This window comes from Prunus persica, chromosome G2 (assembly GCF_000346465.2).
Source record: "Prunus persica cultivar Lovell chromosome G2, Prunus_persica_NCBIv2, whole genome shotgun sequence".
Classification (NCBI taxonomy): domain Eukaryota; kingdom Viridiplantae; phylum Streptophyta; class Magnoliopsida; order Rosales; family Rosaceae; genus Prunus; species Prunus persica.
This window is the reverse complement of record NC_034010.1, coordinates 7,035,002-7,055,410: the sequence shown is the minus strand read 5'-3', so window position 1 is coordinate 7,055,410 and position 20,409 is coordinate 7,035,002. Positions and strand designations below refer to the sequence as shown.

General features: G+C 38.6%; 2 protein-coding genes across 2 annotated transcripts; one reads left to right on the top strand and one right to left on the bottom strand.

Moving 5' to 3' along the window:
• LOC109947259 lies at positions 10,048–10,770 on the top strand. Its single transcript, XM_020557189.1, has one exon. It carries the CDS (start codon positions 10,048–10,050, stop codon positions 10,768–10,770), a length of 723 nt encoding a protein of 240 aa, XP_020412778.1.
• Positions 16,166–18,197, bottom strand: LOC109947022 (protein FAR1-RELATED SEQUENCE 5-like). Its single transcript, XM_020556321.1, has 2 exons — positions 16,570–18,197; positions 16,166–16,486 (listed from the first exon to the last, which is right to left on the bottom strand). Exons 1-2 carry the CDS (start codon positions 18,186–18,188, stop codon positions 16,393–16,395), a joined length of 1,713 nt encoding a protein of 570 aa, XP_020411910.1. The 5' UTR covers positions 18,189–18,197; the 3' UTR covers positions 16,166–16,392.

Below are 20,409 nucleotides of genomic sequence, written 5' to 3'. Positions count from 1 at the left end.
TAAATTAAACTCAATTTCATTCCATGAGGACTAAATAATTACATGGTCTGTCTGACACACAAATAGTTCCTTAATTACATGTTTTTTTTTCCTTATAACTATAGTACACTTCTTGCAACAGAATGGAATGTTGTCCCACCCCAAATTGATGAAGGTTCTCAATGACAACAATCTTCTAGAAGCCAACAATAATCTTGCTCCAACTGTTATGAAAAAAAAATGTCAATTATCTCAAGACTTAAGAGTTAGGGTTTCAAATCGCTAGAGACCAAGCTTGTGGGATATAGGCCGTGACATGATCACGTACTCTACCAATTGTTGCTTCACCTTCCCAAATTCATCCATCATCTTCCTCTACAACAGAAACAAAATAAAGCAATATCAATATGTACATATATAAATATGTATATACAGAGTAATACAAAAGACAATTTGGTACTAATGAGGTAGATCTTTGATATGCTCTATTGGAACCATCACTTTCCTTTTATTGCTATATATGCAGATGCGCAAAAGCACAAACAAGCCCAATTTAAAATCTCCTACTTACGTATCAGGAAAAGACTCAAAGCAGACTAAGTTTCTTATAAAAATAGAGTTCATTGTTTTTTGTCTGTGCTTCATTCGTAACTTATAACTCACATGGTATCCAAAATTTCACGCAGTGCATCAAAACTCAATCAAGTTAACTCTGGAACAATGAGAGAACAACAATATTAATCAATGAAAGAATTATGAAAGAGGCTATCATTGATCAACAACATTAACTCCAGAACATAGACACCACAGAGGTATGCAGTACAATTTACTTTCATTCAATTTCTACACAAAAATAATCTTTTAGATTGATATAGTCATTCATTGCAAACTGAAATTTCATAGCCATGAGAATAATGCCAAGAGGAAGAGTATCATATCACCTCAAAATTGGAAAACATCTAATGGACGAGGAAAAGCAAACCTACCAAGCACAAGACGAAAAGCCTTACTGCTCAAGCTTGATCAGTGCATATCTACATGGGCGTTAACCCCTGTATGATCATATTGCTTATTTTTTCTATTCTTGGCATTGGCTTTGCACCATTTATGTTTTAACAGTACATGAATTGTTCCAAATTAAAAACTTCAAACCGCAGGTCCTAATTATAGGCAGTAAATTATGACTTAATAAATAGTCATTGGAGTTGGATCTAGGAAGCTGAAAGCATCACATGGCTCAAAGAAACCAAATCAGGGGACCACGTACAACAGGGGCTGTTGTGCTAGCTAGTACTGCAGGGCAGGGTAGGGCAGGGCAAGGCAGGGCAGGGCAGGGCAAGGGACATTTGGATGCAAATGCTAGAGATATAGACCCTTTCTTTTAGGTAAATGAGGAAGACGAAGCAGCAGCAAAACCTGGCCATGTGAAGTAGCAGCATCAGACCCTTTCTATGTTTCTTTTGTTTGTTCACATACTTTTTTACCATATCATGGCCCTTAGAATTCCTGCAAAATAATAACATGAACTTTATTTCTCAATTTCACAATGACACAAAACAGTGTAGTATTAACTTGTTCACAGCACAAGTTAAATGGCGATGTCGAAATGAAAGAAACTCAAGGCATGACACAAAAGTTGAAAAATAAGAAAATAAATCTAATAGAATTCCAAATATCAAATGACACAACCAAGTATCCATTCACTATAAACTGACATAATATGGCACCTGTGTAAGTCTTCATGCAAAAACAGGGACATTTCTCAAGCATTGTTAAAAGGTAATTAAACTAATGTCAATGGCGATCTAACAAAACCATTATGCACTGTAAAGACATCTTCGTAAACAAATTATAATAAAACTCACATGTGCTTCCTTCCATTTAGATGGGTTCATTGGGTCCTCCTAGAAGTTCACCTTTAAGTATATACCATGAGAATTGTCCCAATTGGTTTGTATCTCAAAGAAAACCATAGTGCGCCTCATTAAGGTGATTCATCGAACACCTACAGGCCATTTTTTCATGCACTCATCAACTCAGCCTAACCAAACAAATAGAACCATATATTCAGAACAAGCAAATAAGCATGATAAATAAAACGATGTAGCAAGAATTTGGATTTTGAGCAACTTTCTAGACCACTATATGAAATTGAAACAATCAGAAGAAAACCCAAATAACATATGGGTATGAAAGTAAAGGCGAAAAGTTGAGCTGGGTACCTGGGACGTCATCTCTAGGTATATGGATTTCAGGAATGCTGAAGAAATTGAGAAATTTGTTGAACCGGAGGGGGAAGAACGGCGGTTGAAATAAGTGACAGAGAGTGAGAGATGGAGGTGGAGAACAGCGGCCGAAAGAGAGAGAGTGAGGTCGTCGTTGCTGATGTGGGTTCTGAGGAGGTGACAGTTGAGTACTTCGATTGTGAATAGCATTGCTCAACGGGTAATGCCAACCCGGTTGTAGCATAAAGAGGATACTAATGTTAGCCATTTGATCAATCTAATGGCCTAGTAAGTAATCCCCACAAATAACCTCCGCATAGAATCTCCGCATTATAGTCTCGCGCTTAAATTGGGGCCAAGACTATAATGAGTGGAAAGTTATAAGGGGTAAGTTATAAGGGGTTCACTTTATAGCCATCAGATTAATCCAAGGGCTGGGGAGAATTGAGATAAAGTTTCACAATTGGGTAGGTGAGGAACCCAAACCCGAATTGAATATCCAGCACGTCCAAAAAGAAGAAGAAGAGGGAAACACGTCCGAAAAAGAAGAAGAAGAGGCAAGTTCGAAGTTTGAACAGAAAGAACTCATCTCTCTAAAACACAGAGGTCTGAGATACCCAATGAAGGCAACGGCTAACGACAGTTGAAGGCAACGATTCGCCACTCCGTTCTCCAGACCCCGAAAAAGTATTTATTTGGAGTAGAAGGGGCAAAGGTGTGGATTCCAAATCAGTGAAGGGGCGAAGCAGTGGAAGGGGAAGGGGAGAAGCTGTATTCGTTGGAAGTGGTAGGTTCCATTTGTGGAGCAAAGAAACAGAAAGACCCCACACAGACACCTTGCAATAACCAGGTTTTGGTGAGTAATTTATGGAATTTGAGTTTAGGGTTAGATTAATGGTTTTCCCCAATTTGTACCATAAATTTTGTTGGATTTGGCATCTCTTCGTTGTGCTTCAGTTGCATGTTAATTTTTGCTTAGGTATATGTTAAAAAAAGAATGAAAATCAAGTCAATAAGAAGTGAATAACATGTCAATAATGATATGAATAAGATAATGGTGTTGAATTGGAGGAGGCCCTCAAAACCTTCCACATTTGAAGCAGTGCATAGTGCAGATTAAGAAGAGGCGGTAGAATATATATATATATATATATTATGAAGTAAATATGATTTCCTTTGTTACTAAATTTGCCTGACAAACATTTGAACAGATAATAATAAACTCACGAATAGAAGTGCAAAGCAATTGATGAGTAATTTAAGGAATTTGAGTTTAGGGTTAGAGTAATGGTTTTCCCCAATTTGTACCATCAATGTTGTTGGATTTGGCATCTCTTATTTGTGCTTCAATTGCATGTTAATTTTTGCTTGGGTATATGTTAAAAAACGAATGAAAATAGAGTCAATCACATGTCAATAACATCTCAATAACATGTCAATAACATGTTAGTAATGATATGAATAAGATAATGGTGTTAAATTGGAGGAGGCGCTCAAAACCTTCCACATTTGAAGCAGTGCAGAGTGAAGAGTACCTCTCTGGCACTAGAATTTATATATTTTGTGAAATAAATATGATTTCATTTGTTACTAAATTTGCCTATGAGAAATGAGAACAGATAATAATAAACTCATGAATAAAAGTGCAAAGCATTTGAAATGAAGGTTGATCTATGACGATTGTGGGTGACTGAAGAAAAAGCTAGAAAGAAAGAAGGATGTGGCAATTGCTTAGCAAGCAGATAGCAGAGTAGATGCTTTGCTTTGCTTCCTTCCACTATATTTCTAATTTATTTATTTTGTGTTGTGTATGAGATGACAATAATTGTCATGTGTGTGAAGTGCAGAACTTGCCTACATTGCACTCACACGAGTATGGATCCATAAATAAAACACGTGAAATTGTTTGTAATTCACATAATCATTGCATTAACAGGTATTTGCACAAATTTTATCATATTGCTTTGATGATGTTAAAGCCTGTGATCAGTAATCCGTATGCTCATGTACTTTGTAAAATTTGTAATGTGCCTGGTTGACTAGTTGTGATTGTGCAAATACGTGGTAGTATATGTGTTCATGTTATTTCACATTGTATTTGAGGAAATGGGATCCAACGTGGAGCTGGTATGGCCAGAGGCAGAGGCATATTCGTCACGGGTGAACAACTGCTCACATGCAAATTCATCTCTAGCTGCAATTCGAGTGAAGTTGAGTGCGGAACAATTAGAACAATTCAAGACATCATGCTTTGGCCATCTTCTGAATATATATAAGATTCAGTTTAGCGGGCAGATTGTGCATGGGGCTGTGTTGCGTAGAGTAGCGGGGCAGGGTGTGAAAGACTTGGATGGACTGAGTTTCTTATTAGGGTGTGACGTTGCTCAGTTCAGTCGTCAGGATTTCTGTTTGATCACAGGGCTTCGTTTTGGGGAAGTGCCTGAAGTTTCCAGTGGAGGGAGTGATGTAAGCAGACTTCAGAAAAGATATTTTATAGACGAAGGAATTACATGCAATGCTTTAGAAGAAGCATTTATGAGGTGCACAGAGGAAGTTGACATCTACAAGCTAGCTCTTGTTTACTTTGCTGAGTTAGTGGTTTTGGGAAGGGACAAACATTTGAACATCAATCTAAATTACCTGACCCTTGTAGAGGACTTGGATGCGTTCAACAGGTATCCGTGGGGTTCGGTGTCCTTTGACAAAACCCAAGACAGTCTATTTTCTGCACCAACAAAGTATGTGAAAAGCTTGCAAAATGAAGAGGGAAGAGGGAAGGGGAAAAGTAAGGTAACGGGAACAAGCCGGATAAATGAGAAGGGCAGGAAGGATAAGCATGGTGAAGCGCAAAGGAGTGGCTGGAGTTTTAAAGGTTTCACGTATGCTTTCCAGGTACATGGTAATAATGTTCATGTGAGTTATGTTTTGTTTTTATTTAAAACATAAATAATGACTTTTGTCCTGTGAATTGTGTAGATTTGGATATATGAATTAATTCCTAGAATGGTGGACCTGAATTACTGCAAGGTTGTTGATCCGACCGCTGTCCCGCGTATTTTGCGATGGAGAACTACTACGTCTGTTCCAGAGATGAGAAAGTTGAACAATTATTTTTTCCAGAGCAAACAGGTTTGTTTTGCAGCCCTTGGAACTATTGATAAGATTGAATGAAATTTTGAAGTTGAATGATTTAATATGACTGTGGTTTGTATTCTGAAACAGTCAGTTCAGTTGCGGGCGCAATGTCCGAGTGAAGAGGAAATGAGACAGCCATATTGGAGTTGGCCACAGGATCGCCCTGCTGTTGTCTCGGCAGAGTCAATTCCTTCTTCATGTGGTGATCTTGATCAGTTGAACAAGGTGGTAAGCTTGTTGAGGTCTGAGTTGTTTCAAGTAAAGCGGGAAAAAGACGTGCTTCACTTAAAGGTCATACGGATGGAAAAACTGTTGGACCAATGTTTAGGTCCTCAGTTTGAGCAGGAAGTAAGGAGGGACCTAGCTTTACTGAAACAGAGGACGAAGGGCTGTTGTCTCGGCAGAGTCAATTCTTTCTTCATGTGGTGATCTTGATCAGTTGAACAAGGTGGTAAGCTTGTTGAGGTCCGAGTTGTTTCAAGTAAAGCGGGAAAAAGACGTGCTTCACTTAAAGGTCATACGGATGGAAAAACTGTTGGACCAATGTTTAGGTCCTCAGTTTGAGCAGGAAGTAAGGAGGGACCTAGCTTTACTGAAACAGAGGACGAAGCGTTGTGTCGTCTCACATCTATTTAGGGGATATCGGGAATTGGATGACATTCAATGGGATGAAGGGCCAAGTAACAGAAATAAGGGAGAGGAAAAGGAAGATGAAGGGATTGAAGGGGGTGAAGGGCCAAGTAATAGAAATGAGGGAGATGAAAAGGAAGAGGAGGGGATTGAAGGGGGTGAAGGGGGTGAAGGGCCAAGTAATAGAAATGAGGGAGAGGAAAAGGAAGAGGAGGGGATTGAAGGGGGTGAAGGGCCAAGCAATAGAAATGAGGGAGAGGAAAAGGAAGAGGAGGGGATTGAAGGCGGTGAAGTGCAACGAATACCAAGTGAGGTAGAGGAAGGGCAAAGGAAAAGAAGTGAAGGAGAGCAAGTGCAAGTAAAAAGTAGCAAAGGAGAGGAAGGCCAAAGACAGAGCAGTGAGGGAGAGGAAGTGAAAAGAAAAAGCAGTAAGGGAGAGAAACTGCAAAGGAAAAAAAGGGATGGCAAGGAAGTGAAAACACAAAGAAGTGAGGAAAAGGAAGTGCAAAGAAACCAATGTGAGAAAGAAGATAATGATGTTATGTTGCTTGGGGATGACATTGGCGAGAGCACGGAGGGGACACTGCTTGAGTTTACTGTCGGGGACATTGATCTGGATCAACCTACAGCTGTGTTATCTCAGTTGAACGTGTGGTTGAATGATCAAGGTAAAGCTGTGGCACAAGGGGTCCAATTACGGAAAAGGAAGAGGATCATTCGTATGTGGGAGATCATTGAATGCATTGAATTGGTTCCACAAACTGGGGCACAGACAACCGGACTGAAGATGTTAGACCCAATGAAGGCGATTCCGCATGATGATCTGGTGAATTTGCTGAAACTTTGTTGGGAATGGCGCCAGGACCCAAAGTAAGTCCCTTGCAATTATAAGATAGAAGCATGACTGTATATTTATCGTAATATACAGTGTTCTAAAACTGTTTTATATTCATAGTTTGGTGATGCAATTTGGCAACGTGGAAGCTGAGATTGAATTCTTCGCTTCCCTCGTGAAAGTTGATGGTTGGCTGAAAGGAGATGTAAGTGTAATTGATTATGCATTTGTTTTAATGTACATAGATTATGAGATTGACAAGAACAACATGTTGCAGCACATTGATTTGGGGTTGTATCTCATCCGGAAGCGACAACAACAGTTTGAGGAAGTAGAAATAGCGGACTGGACAACGACAGATGTTTTTTTTATGGTATGTCATCGGCCTTGACCAAGTGCCGTTAATAATTACACATTTTCCATACAGACAATAGTGGAGGTGTCTAACCATTGATTGTTTTATATTTCACAGAATCACATTCGAACTTGCTTTACGGATAATAAACGAAAAAAACAGCAGGTTCGGTGGAAAATCAGAAATAGTTTACTAAACGTTGTAAATGGGAAGGTTCCTCCGTGTGGGATGGAATGGCAGAACGTCTATACGGTGTATACCCCAGTTATGTTGACGAAGTACAAGCATTGGGTGGCTGTAATGATTGATCTGGTATTGTGTGAAATAAAAGTGTACGATTCAAAGGTTTCACTAATTCCAGATGACATCGTAAAGGAAGAACTCGCCCCGCTATCAATTACGCTTCCAAATCTTCTCAACACCATCGACTTTTATGAAGCAGGTGTTTATGCAAACAATTGCAGGCGAGATTGGTGGTGTCCATGGCCAATAGAGCGTGTGGATGTTCCACAACAGTGTAATGAGTAAGCACAACTTGCAATTTAATTTTATTACTTTGAATTGTGAATTACGTTAGAATGTCATTAGTTGAGTTGATCGAGTTCTTGTTTTGCTTCAGAGGCGATTGTGGCATGTTTGTGTTAAAGTACATTGAGCTTATCAGCGCTCAGCTTTCATTAGCTACTTGCACCTCGCACAACATGCCTTTTTTTTCGGTTGAAATTGGCTGCGGAGATAACAAGGGGAGATGCTTACTTCCCATGATATTGGTTGAAGATGACAAATGGTACATGAGAAGGTTTTGGGAATGTCCATTCTCAAACTAATGTAAATACACAATAGAGACGTACGGGTCCTTTTCGAATTCTACCGCTAACTCCTTCATGACATTTACATGTTTGTTAACCAAACTGCATTGAATTGGAATTTTAAGACTGCATATGTTAATTGGGATTTGAAGATGGCTTTTTAAGTGTATTACACCATTGCAAAGTGATGTCATTGTTGATGCAAGCCACCATTATTCGCAATGAGTTGCATCATAATAGGTGTCTAAACATGCGAAAGGTTTTCGGCAGCTCAGTAGCATAAAAGTAGAAACAATTACAATATACAAAAAATGAACAACAATTCACTTGCGTTTGGCCAAGCAATACAGACACAACAGCCAAACAATATACACAAAATTGGCCTGCCATATACAGACATACACACAGTAGACATGCAATATACAGACAGTAGATATGCAATATACACACAATACACATGCAATATACACACAATACTCCCTTAACACACACAATAGACCCCACAATAATGATGCAATATACTTCACTCCCCAAGTACACCAACCATAAGGAAGTCGTATTGAATAGGATATTAAACTTAACAGTTGTTCTTCCTACTAAAAGAAAGAATAACGTCCGTTTCCCCCATTCATTCTTACTTCAGTGATACTTGTGGCCCCAATAAACATCCAATATTGGGCCAAGGATATTCCATATACATGCAGCAAACTATCAATAACCTTCAATAAACATTCAATATCGGTTCTATAACAGGCGAAATACATGCAGTTAACAAATATTACAAAATGGGTTTAGGGTCTCATTGGTGGTGCGTGCAACATGTCTTGTGCGGGAGAACTTTCACAATCTTTGAAACCGTGCAGTTAAATGATCCTTAAAAGAACAAATAAAATGACAATTGATACAACTAATAAAACTAATACCAAGTCCTTAATGGACTTCAGCATGTTCAGCACTCTAGCATCATACGTGTCATCTTGATGTTCTGCTTCAGCGGAGTTTACATCAACCCATTCGAATCCATTGCAACTGGTGGCTCCCTAATTGCAGGCATCATATATGGAATATAATTCTGTCAGAGTTAGACATGGGTTTATTTTGACCCACATACATATTATTCAAATTAAAACTTACATAGGAGGTTAGACACTTCCAGAATGGCTTCCCTCGATTTTTGTCAGATTTTGAAACCCGAAGCACCATTGTAGCTCCACAATACTGACACCTCTTTGTTTGAGCGGGAGATGAAGACGAAGACATGTTGAATCTTCTCAGTTGTACCTCTTCTCACTCAGATCTTCTCACTGAAACCTCTTCGGACTCATACCTTCTCACTCATAGTTGTCATTCATACCCCTTCACTCATAACCCTAAACTTGTCACTCAGCTCTCTCTCATCTCTGCCCAAATCGAGTTATATTTCTTTTTCTTGGGATCATTTGGTGGGTTGGTCACGATGTCGACACCTGTACCGTCGGCATTGCGGCATCTTTTAGCCCGAAAAGCAATATAAACTACTTCACTACCAAATATATTTTCGGAAAAATGAGGGGACACTGCTTCAAATTTATTATTTTATATATATTTCATTAAGGCAACTAGTTGGATAAGAATCCGTCATTATTGGTTCCATTTCAATAACATTAGTAGGGGTAGTTGGGTGTGGGAAAATGAAAAAGTATATGATGGGACCTTCTGTCACTACTCAGTAATCCATCACATTTGTATCAATGAATTTGATACTGGGATAATCCCACAAATGGCTATGCAGATAGCCATTTAATGAACTTTTTGACTGTCTGACTCTGTATGCACCGTTATGACGTTTTCCCTTCTTTTGTGTTCAGTTTTAATTCACTTCGGTTCAGTTTCTTGAAAAAGGGTCAACTTGGAAAAACCCCAACTGCAAACACCTTTTCAAAACACTATAAACAGAGGCTAAAACAAAACGTGTACCCCAAATATTCTCATTTATCCCCTCTGCCACTCCTCAAATCGTTCCATTCCAAAAACTTTTCAATGAATTCGAAACACTTCACTATAGTCGGAGGAAAGAGAAGGAAGCATCTCCATTTCGATATGCCCCAAGCCTTCATCCCGGAGTCCGCTTGGTTTCAAGTGATGTTATACGTGGCAACCGAATCATCGGAAGATCTCTTCCGTATGGCATCTGTGTGCCGATTGTTCCAAACTTTGGCAAACAGTCCACAAGTGTGGAACACCATTTCAATGGCAAAGTACCCAGACCATCCTAGCTGGTACCGTGCCAGACCTGCGGTCCAGCATTTCTTGCAACAATGCAGGGCTTGCGATAACCCTGAGTCGATATTTAGAGAAGCATTCGGTATTTTTTTCACGGCCGGTAAGGTGGAAGCGTTGTATGGGATGCGCATTGCAGCCACGGCAGGCCATATGGAAGCGGCATATGTAGTTGGACTACTTGGTATGTCCGGAATTGGTCAGTCAAAAGAGGATGCATTACAATTCTTGTGTTCTTTGAATCAACGTAACAACATTGATATGAAAGGAACCAGGGATGCTTTGACACGAAGATTAACCACATCAAGAGTTGCAAGACATATCGTAGATATGTTTGACTATGGGAAGATTCAGTTCAATCGCTGCAGCGCTTGTAACAACAATGAATGGTATTTTGTTATTCCAGGCTGGCCTAGTGAAGACAAGCTAAATCCTGCGTTGTGGACTTGTTGCAATCGATGCAAATGGCACCGTGAGAGTATTTTTTGGTGCAAACTGATGCGTGAGTATGTTGTGCGAGGGAATCACGTATTTTTGCATTAGTTGTAGTACGAATTGACGGTTTTGATGCATTGTGGACTTGCTTCTCTTTACTTATAGGTTGGCTGGCTACGTTGTACGAATGTTGTTTAAATGTTGGTATTTTGTCATAAACCGTTTTATATATAAATGTATAATATTTATTATATAGCGGAATTATTACTTACATCATAGACGGCTACGAATGACATTTTACTGACACAGATATTTTGCTCACCCACCCCAATATTCATATGTGGTAAACCAAAAGTCATGCATGGAGTAAATAGGTGTCTTTTCGCCAATGCTTGGGAATGACATTTTCCCACTTAGCATATCCGACAGGATTTGGTTACACGTTTCTTAAGCAAAATTTGAACAGTGAATGACGTTGAATAATTTGTTTGTGTGGAAGGAGTACAATGGATGACTTGTATATTTCCATATTATGTTTGAAAACATCCCTTCAACCTAAAAAATAAAAAATTTAACAAATTGAAGAACAGAGAAACCGATGAGCACTACAAATGGGCTATTCGCACGGAAAATAAAATTGTTTTAAACAAGTTGGACTAAATATAATTAACAAATGGACAGCCTAAAAAGTAATATCATAATAATTATAATAATTGTGGATTAATAATAATAAAATACTAATGTAGCATAACCATGAAACAGGGATTTAAGTAGGAAGATGAAATCTCAATAAGTTCGTTGAAATGTTAGGATCTTTTTTATAATTTTTGTGTATTTAGTTGTGAATTTTCCAACAAAAAAAGTAATAAAATAATAATTTAGGGTAAAATGGGAGGATGTGGCCATGTTGACTGACGTACACTTGTGGAAGTGGTGAAAGGTGACGGCCCGAGATCGCGGCAGGTGTCTTCTTGCAATTAGGGTTGGCTATTTTAGTGGAAAAATCCTTGAAATTAGGTAAAAAATAGTAGGAAATTCCTATTATAGGTTGGGAAAATGACCCGGGCCTCCTTGTGACGTCATAAAACGAGGAGAACCTATAAATCATCCGTCTCGCAATGAAATAATCCAAATTGTGTTACATAACTCACTTTCCTCTTAACCCTAAGTATTGATGTTTGTTAACTTCAACTTGAATAACCTACTTCAACAAGCATCTCCCGTTAATGTTCGGAATTAATTTTAAAAATGCGTAACAATGAATCGGAGAATTCAGCAACGGAGATGGTGTGTCAATGAGTTCGTAGCAATTTTCGGATAATTTTTTTATTTTGTGTGTAATTAGTTATGATTTTTGTAAGGAAAAGTAATAAAATAATAATTTAGGGTAAAATGGGAGGGTGTGGCCATGTTGACTGACGTACACTTGTGCAAGTAGTCATCAGTGACGGGCTGAGATCGCGCCAGGTGTCATCTTCTTATAAATTTTGGATTGTTTTGTTCAAAAATCTTTGAAACTAGGTAATAAATAGTAGGAAAATCCTAAAAATGCCCCCAAAATTACTCCAGCCTACTTGTGACGTCATAAAACTAGGAGAACCTATAAATCATTCGTCTCGCAATGAAAAAATCCAAATTGTGTTACATAACTCACTTTCCTCTTAACCATAAGTATTGATGTTTGTTAACTTCAACTTGAATAACCTACTTCAACAAGCATCCCCCGTTAATGTTCGGAATTAATTTTAAAAATGCGTAACAATGAATCGGAGAATTCAGCAACGGAGATGGAGTGTCAATGAGTTCGTAGCAATTTTCGGATAATTTATTTTTTTTTTGTGTAATTATTTCTGATTTTTGTAAGGAAAAGTAATAAATTAATAATTTAGGGTAAAATGGGAGGGTGTGGCCATGTTGACTGACGTACACTTGTGCAAGTAGTCATCAGTGACGGGCTGAGATCGCGCCAGGTGTCGTCTTGCAATTATTTTGGCTTTTTTAGTGCAACAATCTGTGGACATAGGTAATAAATTCTACGAAAATCCAAAAAATGCTGGGAAAATGAGAAAATGAAAATTATTTGTACATAACTCACTTTCCTCTTAACCCAAATTCACGTTAACACGTATATTTCGGATAATATTCGATATATAATTTGTAATAATACAATATTTAGTTTCACTATATACAATAATATGTTTTGTTATAATAATGTACATAAATAATAATTGCACATGCTTTGAAGCCATCATTGCAACTACGCCTATAGCTTTCAAGACGTCAGTTCGTATTCAATAAGTTGTCCACATGCAACTGCACCTACAGTTTTCAACACGTCAGAGGTATTCAATAAGTTGTCCACATGCAACTGCACCTAGAGTTATTAACACGTTACAGGTATTCAATAAGTTGTCCATATGACGCCTTATTGGGAATCAGTAATATCTTTTCAATCATGTCAATCATATAAATAATGCCATACTTTTTCTCAATAACCTCACACAAGTGAAGCAATTTTAAAACCCTTAGTGAATATTTGTCCTAGTCTATATGAGTGATTATATAATCAGTTGCATAATATTTTTTTCACAGTATATGTTAACTTTGAGAGGGATTCCACAAACATAAAATATAAAGAAAGCAAGAAATAGTAGGAAATGAACCAGTACAAAAAATAATATATAAAGTGTACATAATAATTCCATAACCTTGTCACAAACGCACTCACAAAAGCTTTTCCATAAACCTTGTCCTAACATATAATAAATAAAGGCAACATTGCATATGTTGCAACCATGTCCAAATCTGAAACGTGATCAAAAACAAATGGACATGGCAGCAACATATGACTTAAGTAGATGGGCTCTTTGCATCTTCTGTTTTCGTAATTAAAGACATCAAAATATTAAGGTTTAAATCTTCCATAGTAGTTAGCATCAAAATAGCTTTGAAGCAGAGTGTAACGAACATTTCAATTCCACTGATTTGCCTCTGCTCAAACACGAGAACCAAAATGGTTACTTCCCTTGCTGAGTATATTTGGTGACGTCGGAAACGGTAATAGATGACCAATCAAACCCGGGTACGACGAGTTTTGCATAGGATCGGAAGTAGTCGAATCCAGCTTGCATCACACGCTTCTTTGACTCCACTGCATTAGATGAGTTCTTGTATTTTTGAAGAGCTACACTCCGAAGTCGTTTGTGTCTACGCTTCATGCGCTGCAACTTCGCCCTATCCAGATTGGCCTGCCTTTTGTCATCTTCAATTTGGCCTTCCACAAATTCCAACCGTGCCCTTGCCCTTTGGATTTCATCACCAAGTTGAAGATGCCTCTCCTTCCAAAAAGCAACAACTCTTTCAGACTCAAAACTTCCAACAAAATGGTCATTCTGTCTAGGAATGTGACATTGCTTGTCTGGTGACTCACTTGCGTGTCGAAGCCGGTCTTTGTTTGGAGGGGTGTTTATTATGCTCACATCAAACTTGGTTGTGCTTATGCTCATTCTTTGGGGGGAATGAGTTTGTTTGCTTGAGAGAGTATCAGTAGATGGAGACAGATTCGGTGGAGGAGTGAGTTTTGTGTGGAACGAGAATTTATATGAAAGGGGTGATAGTAATACCAAGAAAAGGGTTCCCGCCAAAAAATATTTGGTTGAGAATGTATAAATTAATTTTTGGTCTGATACAATCTAAGTTGAATCCTAACTAGTTTGGTTGAGTTAACTAAGTAGATGTCACTTCCATTGAGTTTGTTTCAACCACTATCAGTGGTGTCAGGAGAGTGTGAGGTTGACATGCTTGAAAAGCAAAACCTGACACCTATTTTTAAAAAATTCCCGCCAAAAAGTACATATGTTGACTACACACAAGCTTTGGTATGTTGGTCTATAAACCTATGTTCCCTTTCTCAAACGAAATTGCATATGCAATCCTCATCCTCCCAAAACAAAGAGGATTATTCAAGCATGTCAACCTCTTCAGGCGCCAACAACACAATCGAAGATGACAAATTGGAGTGGCAGGTTCTATTTCCACATTGTACTCGCCGACCCCTTCCTTTTTCAACATCATTTGGGAGTGAGGGGGACTCCGATGATCCATTACAGGCAATACATGCAGTCAGTGGCAAGCTGGATTATAATTCCAGACTGATCAATTCATGGCACGAGAAATGTGTTGAAGACGAGGCAATTTTGGCTGATCTTAACATTAGGGTGAACAAAGCGTTATCCCAAAAGAACAAGTACTTGAAGCTGAGTCATAGCAGGAAGCTGAAAGCTGAGGAGTTGGATACAGTAATGAATGATGAAATCAAAGGTTGTTTGATGAACCATATGCGATGCGAAGAGCACCATACTGAACTGGAGTTGGCATTCAACGAAGGATTCGACAAATTCCGAGCATTTGCGGCAACTACTCATACAAGTTATGATTGGAACTATGTGTCCCCTGATGCTGTGAGAGAGATACTAGACGATGGGGGTGACATGAATGAGCATAAGCACGTCAAAGCTGCTCGGAAGAAGCCGACCGATACGACTAAGTGATTGCGGCTACCGCTGTTTAGTTGGTTGAGGGTGACCGTGGTATTGCACATATACTCCCTTAATGTCATTATCTAACTTAAAATAACACAAATATCAGTTTCATTTGCTTCATATATAATTATTGGGACTATGTATTGCAAGTCATCATGTGTTATAATGTCTAACATTATATTTTGCAAATATGGAAATATTATTCAAGAAGCAGTCAATATCACAGAAAGCCGGGAATCAATAAATGCTCCTTATCATGTCCATTTACATTAAAGAGCTGGAGTACTAATGTGTTAAAAAAAAAACTGACACGTGAGTCATAAGTTACATAACATGTGCTATACATTGTTTACTGAATGGTTTATGGTTTATTTATATATAATAAAATTCCAAATATTGCTGAAGATTTATTTCGTGTATATCACTAGGGATATGAGTGGCCATAAGCGTGTGAGACCTGCTAAGAAGAAGCTGACGAGTACGACCCAGTGATTGTGGCTACCGTTGTTCAGTTGGTTGGGGAGATCGTGGTATTGCTATGAGGAAGCACATAATATGTTTTGCAATCAAATGTTCTTTTGTGTGTGGAATTATGAGTATTTATGTAAGTTAGTGTACCCTTTAATATTTTTCACCTATGTATCGAAATGTAATTAGCTGCAATGTTATGTTTTTTTTTTACCCGCTGGTTTCTATTTGCTCTGTTCCAACAAAGTGCTTCGAGTATCCTTCGCTTACAAAAGTGTACAAAATCGTACCCCTAATAACCAGTCGGAAAAAGTGGCTGCTGCTGGAAATGATTACTGGTAATGGAAACAACAGCTGGCTGCTGTAATTGCTGCATTACCCTGAGGAATTGAAAAATGAATCTCTGTTAAAACAAATTTCACCCTAAACTGCCCATTTTACATGGTAAGAGTCATTGCTTCTTCACATAACTACAAATTTCAAACTTGATCAAATGTCTATGAAAATTTATAAATAGGGAGAAGACGTAAAATTAACATGTCTCCAAATGTCTTGGAAGAATGAAACCAAGCAAATTTTCATTTCAATTACCAGTGGACATAGTAAGAGCTCATCGGTGGACATGAACAAAAACACAATAACATTCAAAAACTGAATCTATCAAACTTCACTTGATCATTAATCTTCATAACAACCACATTTCGTCTAATACAAATATCAATCATTCAGTTGGTCTGTGCATCCTGTCAAAATCGTCGAATAATGGGTCACTACGATGTATTGGAGTTGATTCGTCATTGTTCGACGGTGATGTCCTGCATAAACATCAAACACAAGCACATAAAAATTTTACCTTTTCATATTTTAGATATTATTACAAATAGTGGTAGCATCTTACGGTGTGTTCAAGGCTGGGCATTGTCTTCTATCATGACCAATGTGTCCACACTCCCGACAGTGTCTAATCCCTCGCTTCATTGCCTTTTCCTTTGCTCCCGTTATTCCTTTCGACCTTCCTTTGCACCTCACTCTCTTAGGGTCTTTCATATATTGTGTTTGAGAGCTGGACCCTCCAACTTCGTTATTACTTGGTCCATCCTTCAGCAACTTCAACTTCACCTGCAAACTTTTTAGAGTCTCTGACAGTAGCTCACATCCTTCTTCACTCATTAATGCATCCTCAACCACATCTGAAGCAAGTCGAGACATTGTACTCCGCTTTATTAGAAGGCCAGGATCTGCACAGTCTTTAATTTCGTTGCCATTTGCATCTGACACCAATCCACATTTCGCAGTTTTCTTCCACCTCTTCAAAATATATTTATCGGGCATATATTCAATCTGGTCCCTTCTGAACAATGCTAGGATGTGCTTGCAAATAATTCCAACAAATTCAAATCTTTTGCAGCTACACGATGCGTGGTCAGAATCTTTGACATATACGACTTCTGCCACTCTTGTTTCCCAATTTTTCCTTTCGCTCACGTTGAACACAACTTTACACGCATCCTCTGTTTTGAGCTCTAGGAAACATGCTGTACTTTGTATTAGTTCTTGCTCAAACTTTTGAAACATTGTCCTTGTGTACAAGGTAGCCATTTGTTTGTTCATTGGCATCGGTAGAAGACATTGAGCCACTTCAAATGCATCTACGTGATCAGCAACTAACTCTTTTTCACGTTGATGAGAAAGTGCCTTCTCAAATCGTATTATGAAATCCATCAACGAATTTCTCCTTGATATGTATTGCTTGAAAAAACCATGAGAACCTTCCGCTCTTTGGCTGCTTGACATTCCAGCGGCAAAAAATTGTCGTGCGTAGGCTGGAACCCAAGATTCCCTTAAATCAAACATTGAACTTAGCCATGGATGGTCAGTCAAACCAGCCTTTGTAACCACAATATTCCATTTTGCATCAAACTCATCCTTATTGTCAGTATCCCATATGGCTTTCTGAAATTCAGGCCAATACTCCTTATAAGCGTCACGTGGTAACTTAACAGAGAACTTTGATGTGATGTGCCATATGCAAAGTCGATGAAATGTACTCGGGAAGGCTATTGAAATCGCTATGGCCATTGCCGCATCTTGATCTGTAATGATCGTTTTAGGTTCCCCACCTGGCATGGCTTTCTTAAACTCCTCAAACATCCAAACAAACGACTCAGTCGTTTCCTTGCTCAAAAATGCGCATGCTAAGACAATTGTCTGACCATGGTTATTAACTCCCAACATTGGTGCAAATGTCAAGTCGTATCGATTCGTGTTGAATGTGGTATCGAATACAACAACATCTCCATAAAACCCATACGCCCGTCTAGAAGTTGCATCTGCCCAAAAACATCGACTAAACCTGTCATGCCCATCTCCCTCAATCTTGAAATAAAAAGCCTCATTTTTTTTCTGTTCAGCCATAAAATACTCGGTCACTAGTTCAACATCGTGGTTCCTCAGCTTCCCATTCACACTACATTCAAGATTGTAGATATCTTTTTTGATAAAACCGATTTTATCCATTCCTCCGGATTGCACCTCGAATATACTTACCTTCTGATGAATGGGAATATTAACTAAACCCAACTGTTTTGTGAGTACTTTTGTAGAATCTGAAATATGACGGTGTGATCTCAATAAATGCATTCTTTCTGAGGGTGTCATCTTATGATTGTGTCCCTCTGCAAAAAGAGAAATGGTATACTTCTTGCTCCCATTTGTCTTCACAACCACAATCTTTGCTTTGCAATTGCATCTACTTATTCCCCGTTGTCTTTTTCTCTCCCGAGTTTCATCCTTCCTGTATGCACCTTGTTTGCAACATACAAATTCTTTCCTCAAAATATCTTTCTTATTTTTCCCCCAAAAGCTAGAATGAAGTCGAATACCAAAGCCAGCCAAGAATGCATATCTATTATAGAAATTGTAAACGAGGTCAAGCGAGTCAAACTTCATCCCAACTGCTGGTGTTTCCTCATTTCTTACTTCAGGAATATAAACCCTCCCATTAGCTGTTGCACATTCATCACTCTCTGAGCCCCCAGACATTTTATCTACGTATATTATTGATCCACTTCTATATTACTGCATAGCAATTATTCATTCATTAATCAGTCATTACTGCATCACAACATATCAATGCATTCCACTTACACAAAACATTGCCCAAATTGACAAAAAATACGCATAGCCTAACTTCCGATTACACAAAACACAAGCAAAATTTCATAAAAGTTACGTCATCTCTTGGGAAATAATCTGGTCAAAATAACATTAGAACCAACATGTTCAACTAAGAACACAAATGTAATTCAAACCACCAATTACAGAACTTCACCCAATATCCTCTCCAACTGCTTACTCCTAACGTCATTAAGCCTAAGTTTAGGTTCTTTTACCTACATTTCATAATTTTCCACCCCGACCAACAACAATGAACTAAGTATATTGAATATTCATAAGAAAATGACACATTATTGATGCCACAAATGACGAATTTCCCACCCTCACAAAAAATAAACCTAACCCAATAAAATCAATCCAGCAAGTGAACTTACCTCTCAAAATCAATCGGGAGCTCTGAAGTCAGTCAGCTTGAAAGACTGTGGTGGACATTAGAGAAGACTCTTTGGTATTTGAGACTCCATCTCTACCAAAATCGAGGAACAACTGCTGCTGCGGCTTCTAGCTACAAAAACAGATATGCTACTTTGCTTTCATCTGGAATCTTGTCAGCTGAATGAAAAGAGAAGGGGTTTTCACTTGAGCCATAGAATCAAAACAGGGCAACAGCTAGGTAAGAGCCATTCTTCGTAATACCCAGGATACTATAGATCGCAGGCCTCCCAACGAGCTAATGACAGTCGAGTGACTATAAGGTTTGGGAGATTTGGATCCTTCTAATTGTGGGTTTGCTTTACATTCAAAAAGAAAGGCTTCAGTTTTTCACAGAGAGGGAAAGAGGGGAACAACTGAAGTTGGGTTTCTAACGGGTTAGATTTCAACCCGATTCTACATGCACCCTCTTTTAAAAACTCACCGTTGGATGAAATCCAACGGCTCTTACATACCCCTCAAAAACACCCCTTATAACTTCCCACTCACTATAGAAGCTCCCTTAAATTGGTGAGTAATTTGGACTCAGTTCAAAAGGCGAGAGAGAAGCAGAATGGGCATTTAGTTGTGGGCTTTATTTTTATTTTTATTTTTTGGTACAGATGGGCTAGAGGCCTATCAACAAAGCAAACTACAGAGAGATAATTCGAGTCCTAGCCAAATTGCTAGGATCAACATAAAGGGTGTCATAGACATTAGGAAGGGGAACATCAAAACAATGATAACCAGGGTCCAACTCATGGCTCATTTTAGCAAGAACGTCAGCAACATGGTTTTGTTCACGAAAGACATGCCTCAGGGAACAAATCCAGTTTTCTTGCATCTTCAGCTTGCAGCAATTAATAAGACTAAGGAGGGGATGAGTGAGAGATGTTGGGCAAGAGAGGAGGGAAACCACATCACTAGCATCACATTCACCGCAATGTTTCGGCACCCATAATACCAAGCCAAACGGAGGCCCCAAAAGACACCCCGTAATTCAGCCTCAATTGTAAATCCCACACCAAGATTCACAGAGAAGCCTTTAATCCAAACACCAATAGAGTCTCTAATAATTCGTCCAGCACCTATGAGGCCAGACTCAGACTTTCGACTCCCATCAGTGTTAAGCTTAAAAATACCAGGCATA

What these genes read in the sequence shown, in the direction of transcription:
- LOC109947259 (XM_020557189.1), top strand. Translation starts at nt 10,048, where the DNA reads ATGCCCCAAGCCTTCATCCCGGAGTCCGCTTGGTTTCAAGTGATGTTA.
- LOC109947022 (XM_020556321.1), bottom strand. Translation starts at nt 18,188, where the DNA reads ATGGATAAAATCGGTTTTATCAAAAAAGATATCTACAATCTTGAATGT. An exon ending in TGCCCAGCCTTGAACACACC is followed by an intron (nt 16,487 to 16,569) that starts GTAAGATGCTAC and finishes ATGTTTATGCAG; the next exon opens with GACATCACCGTCGAACAATG.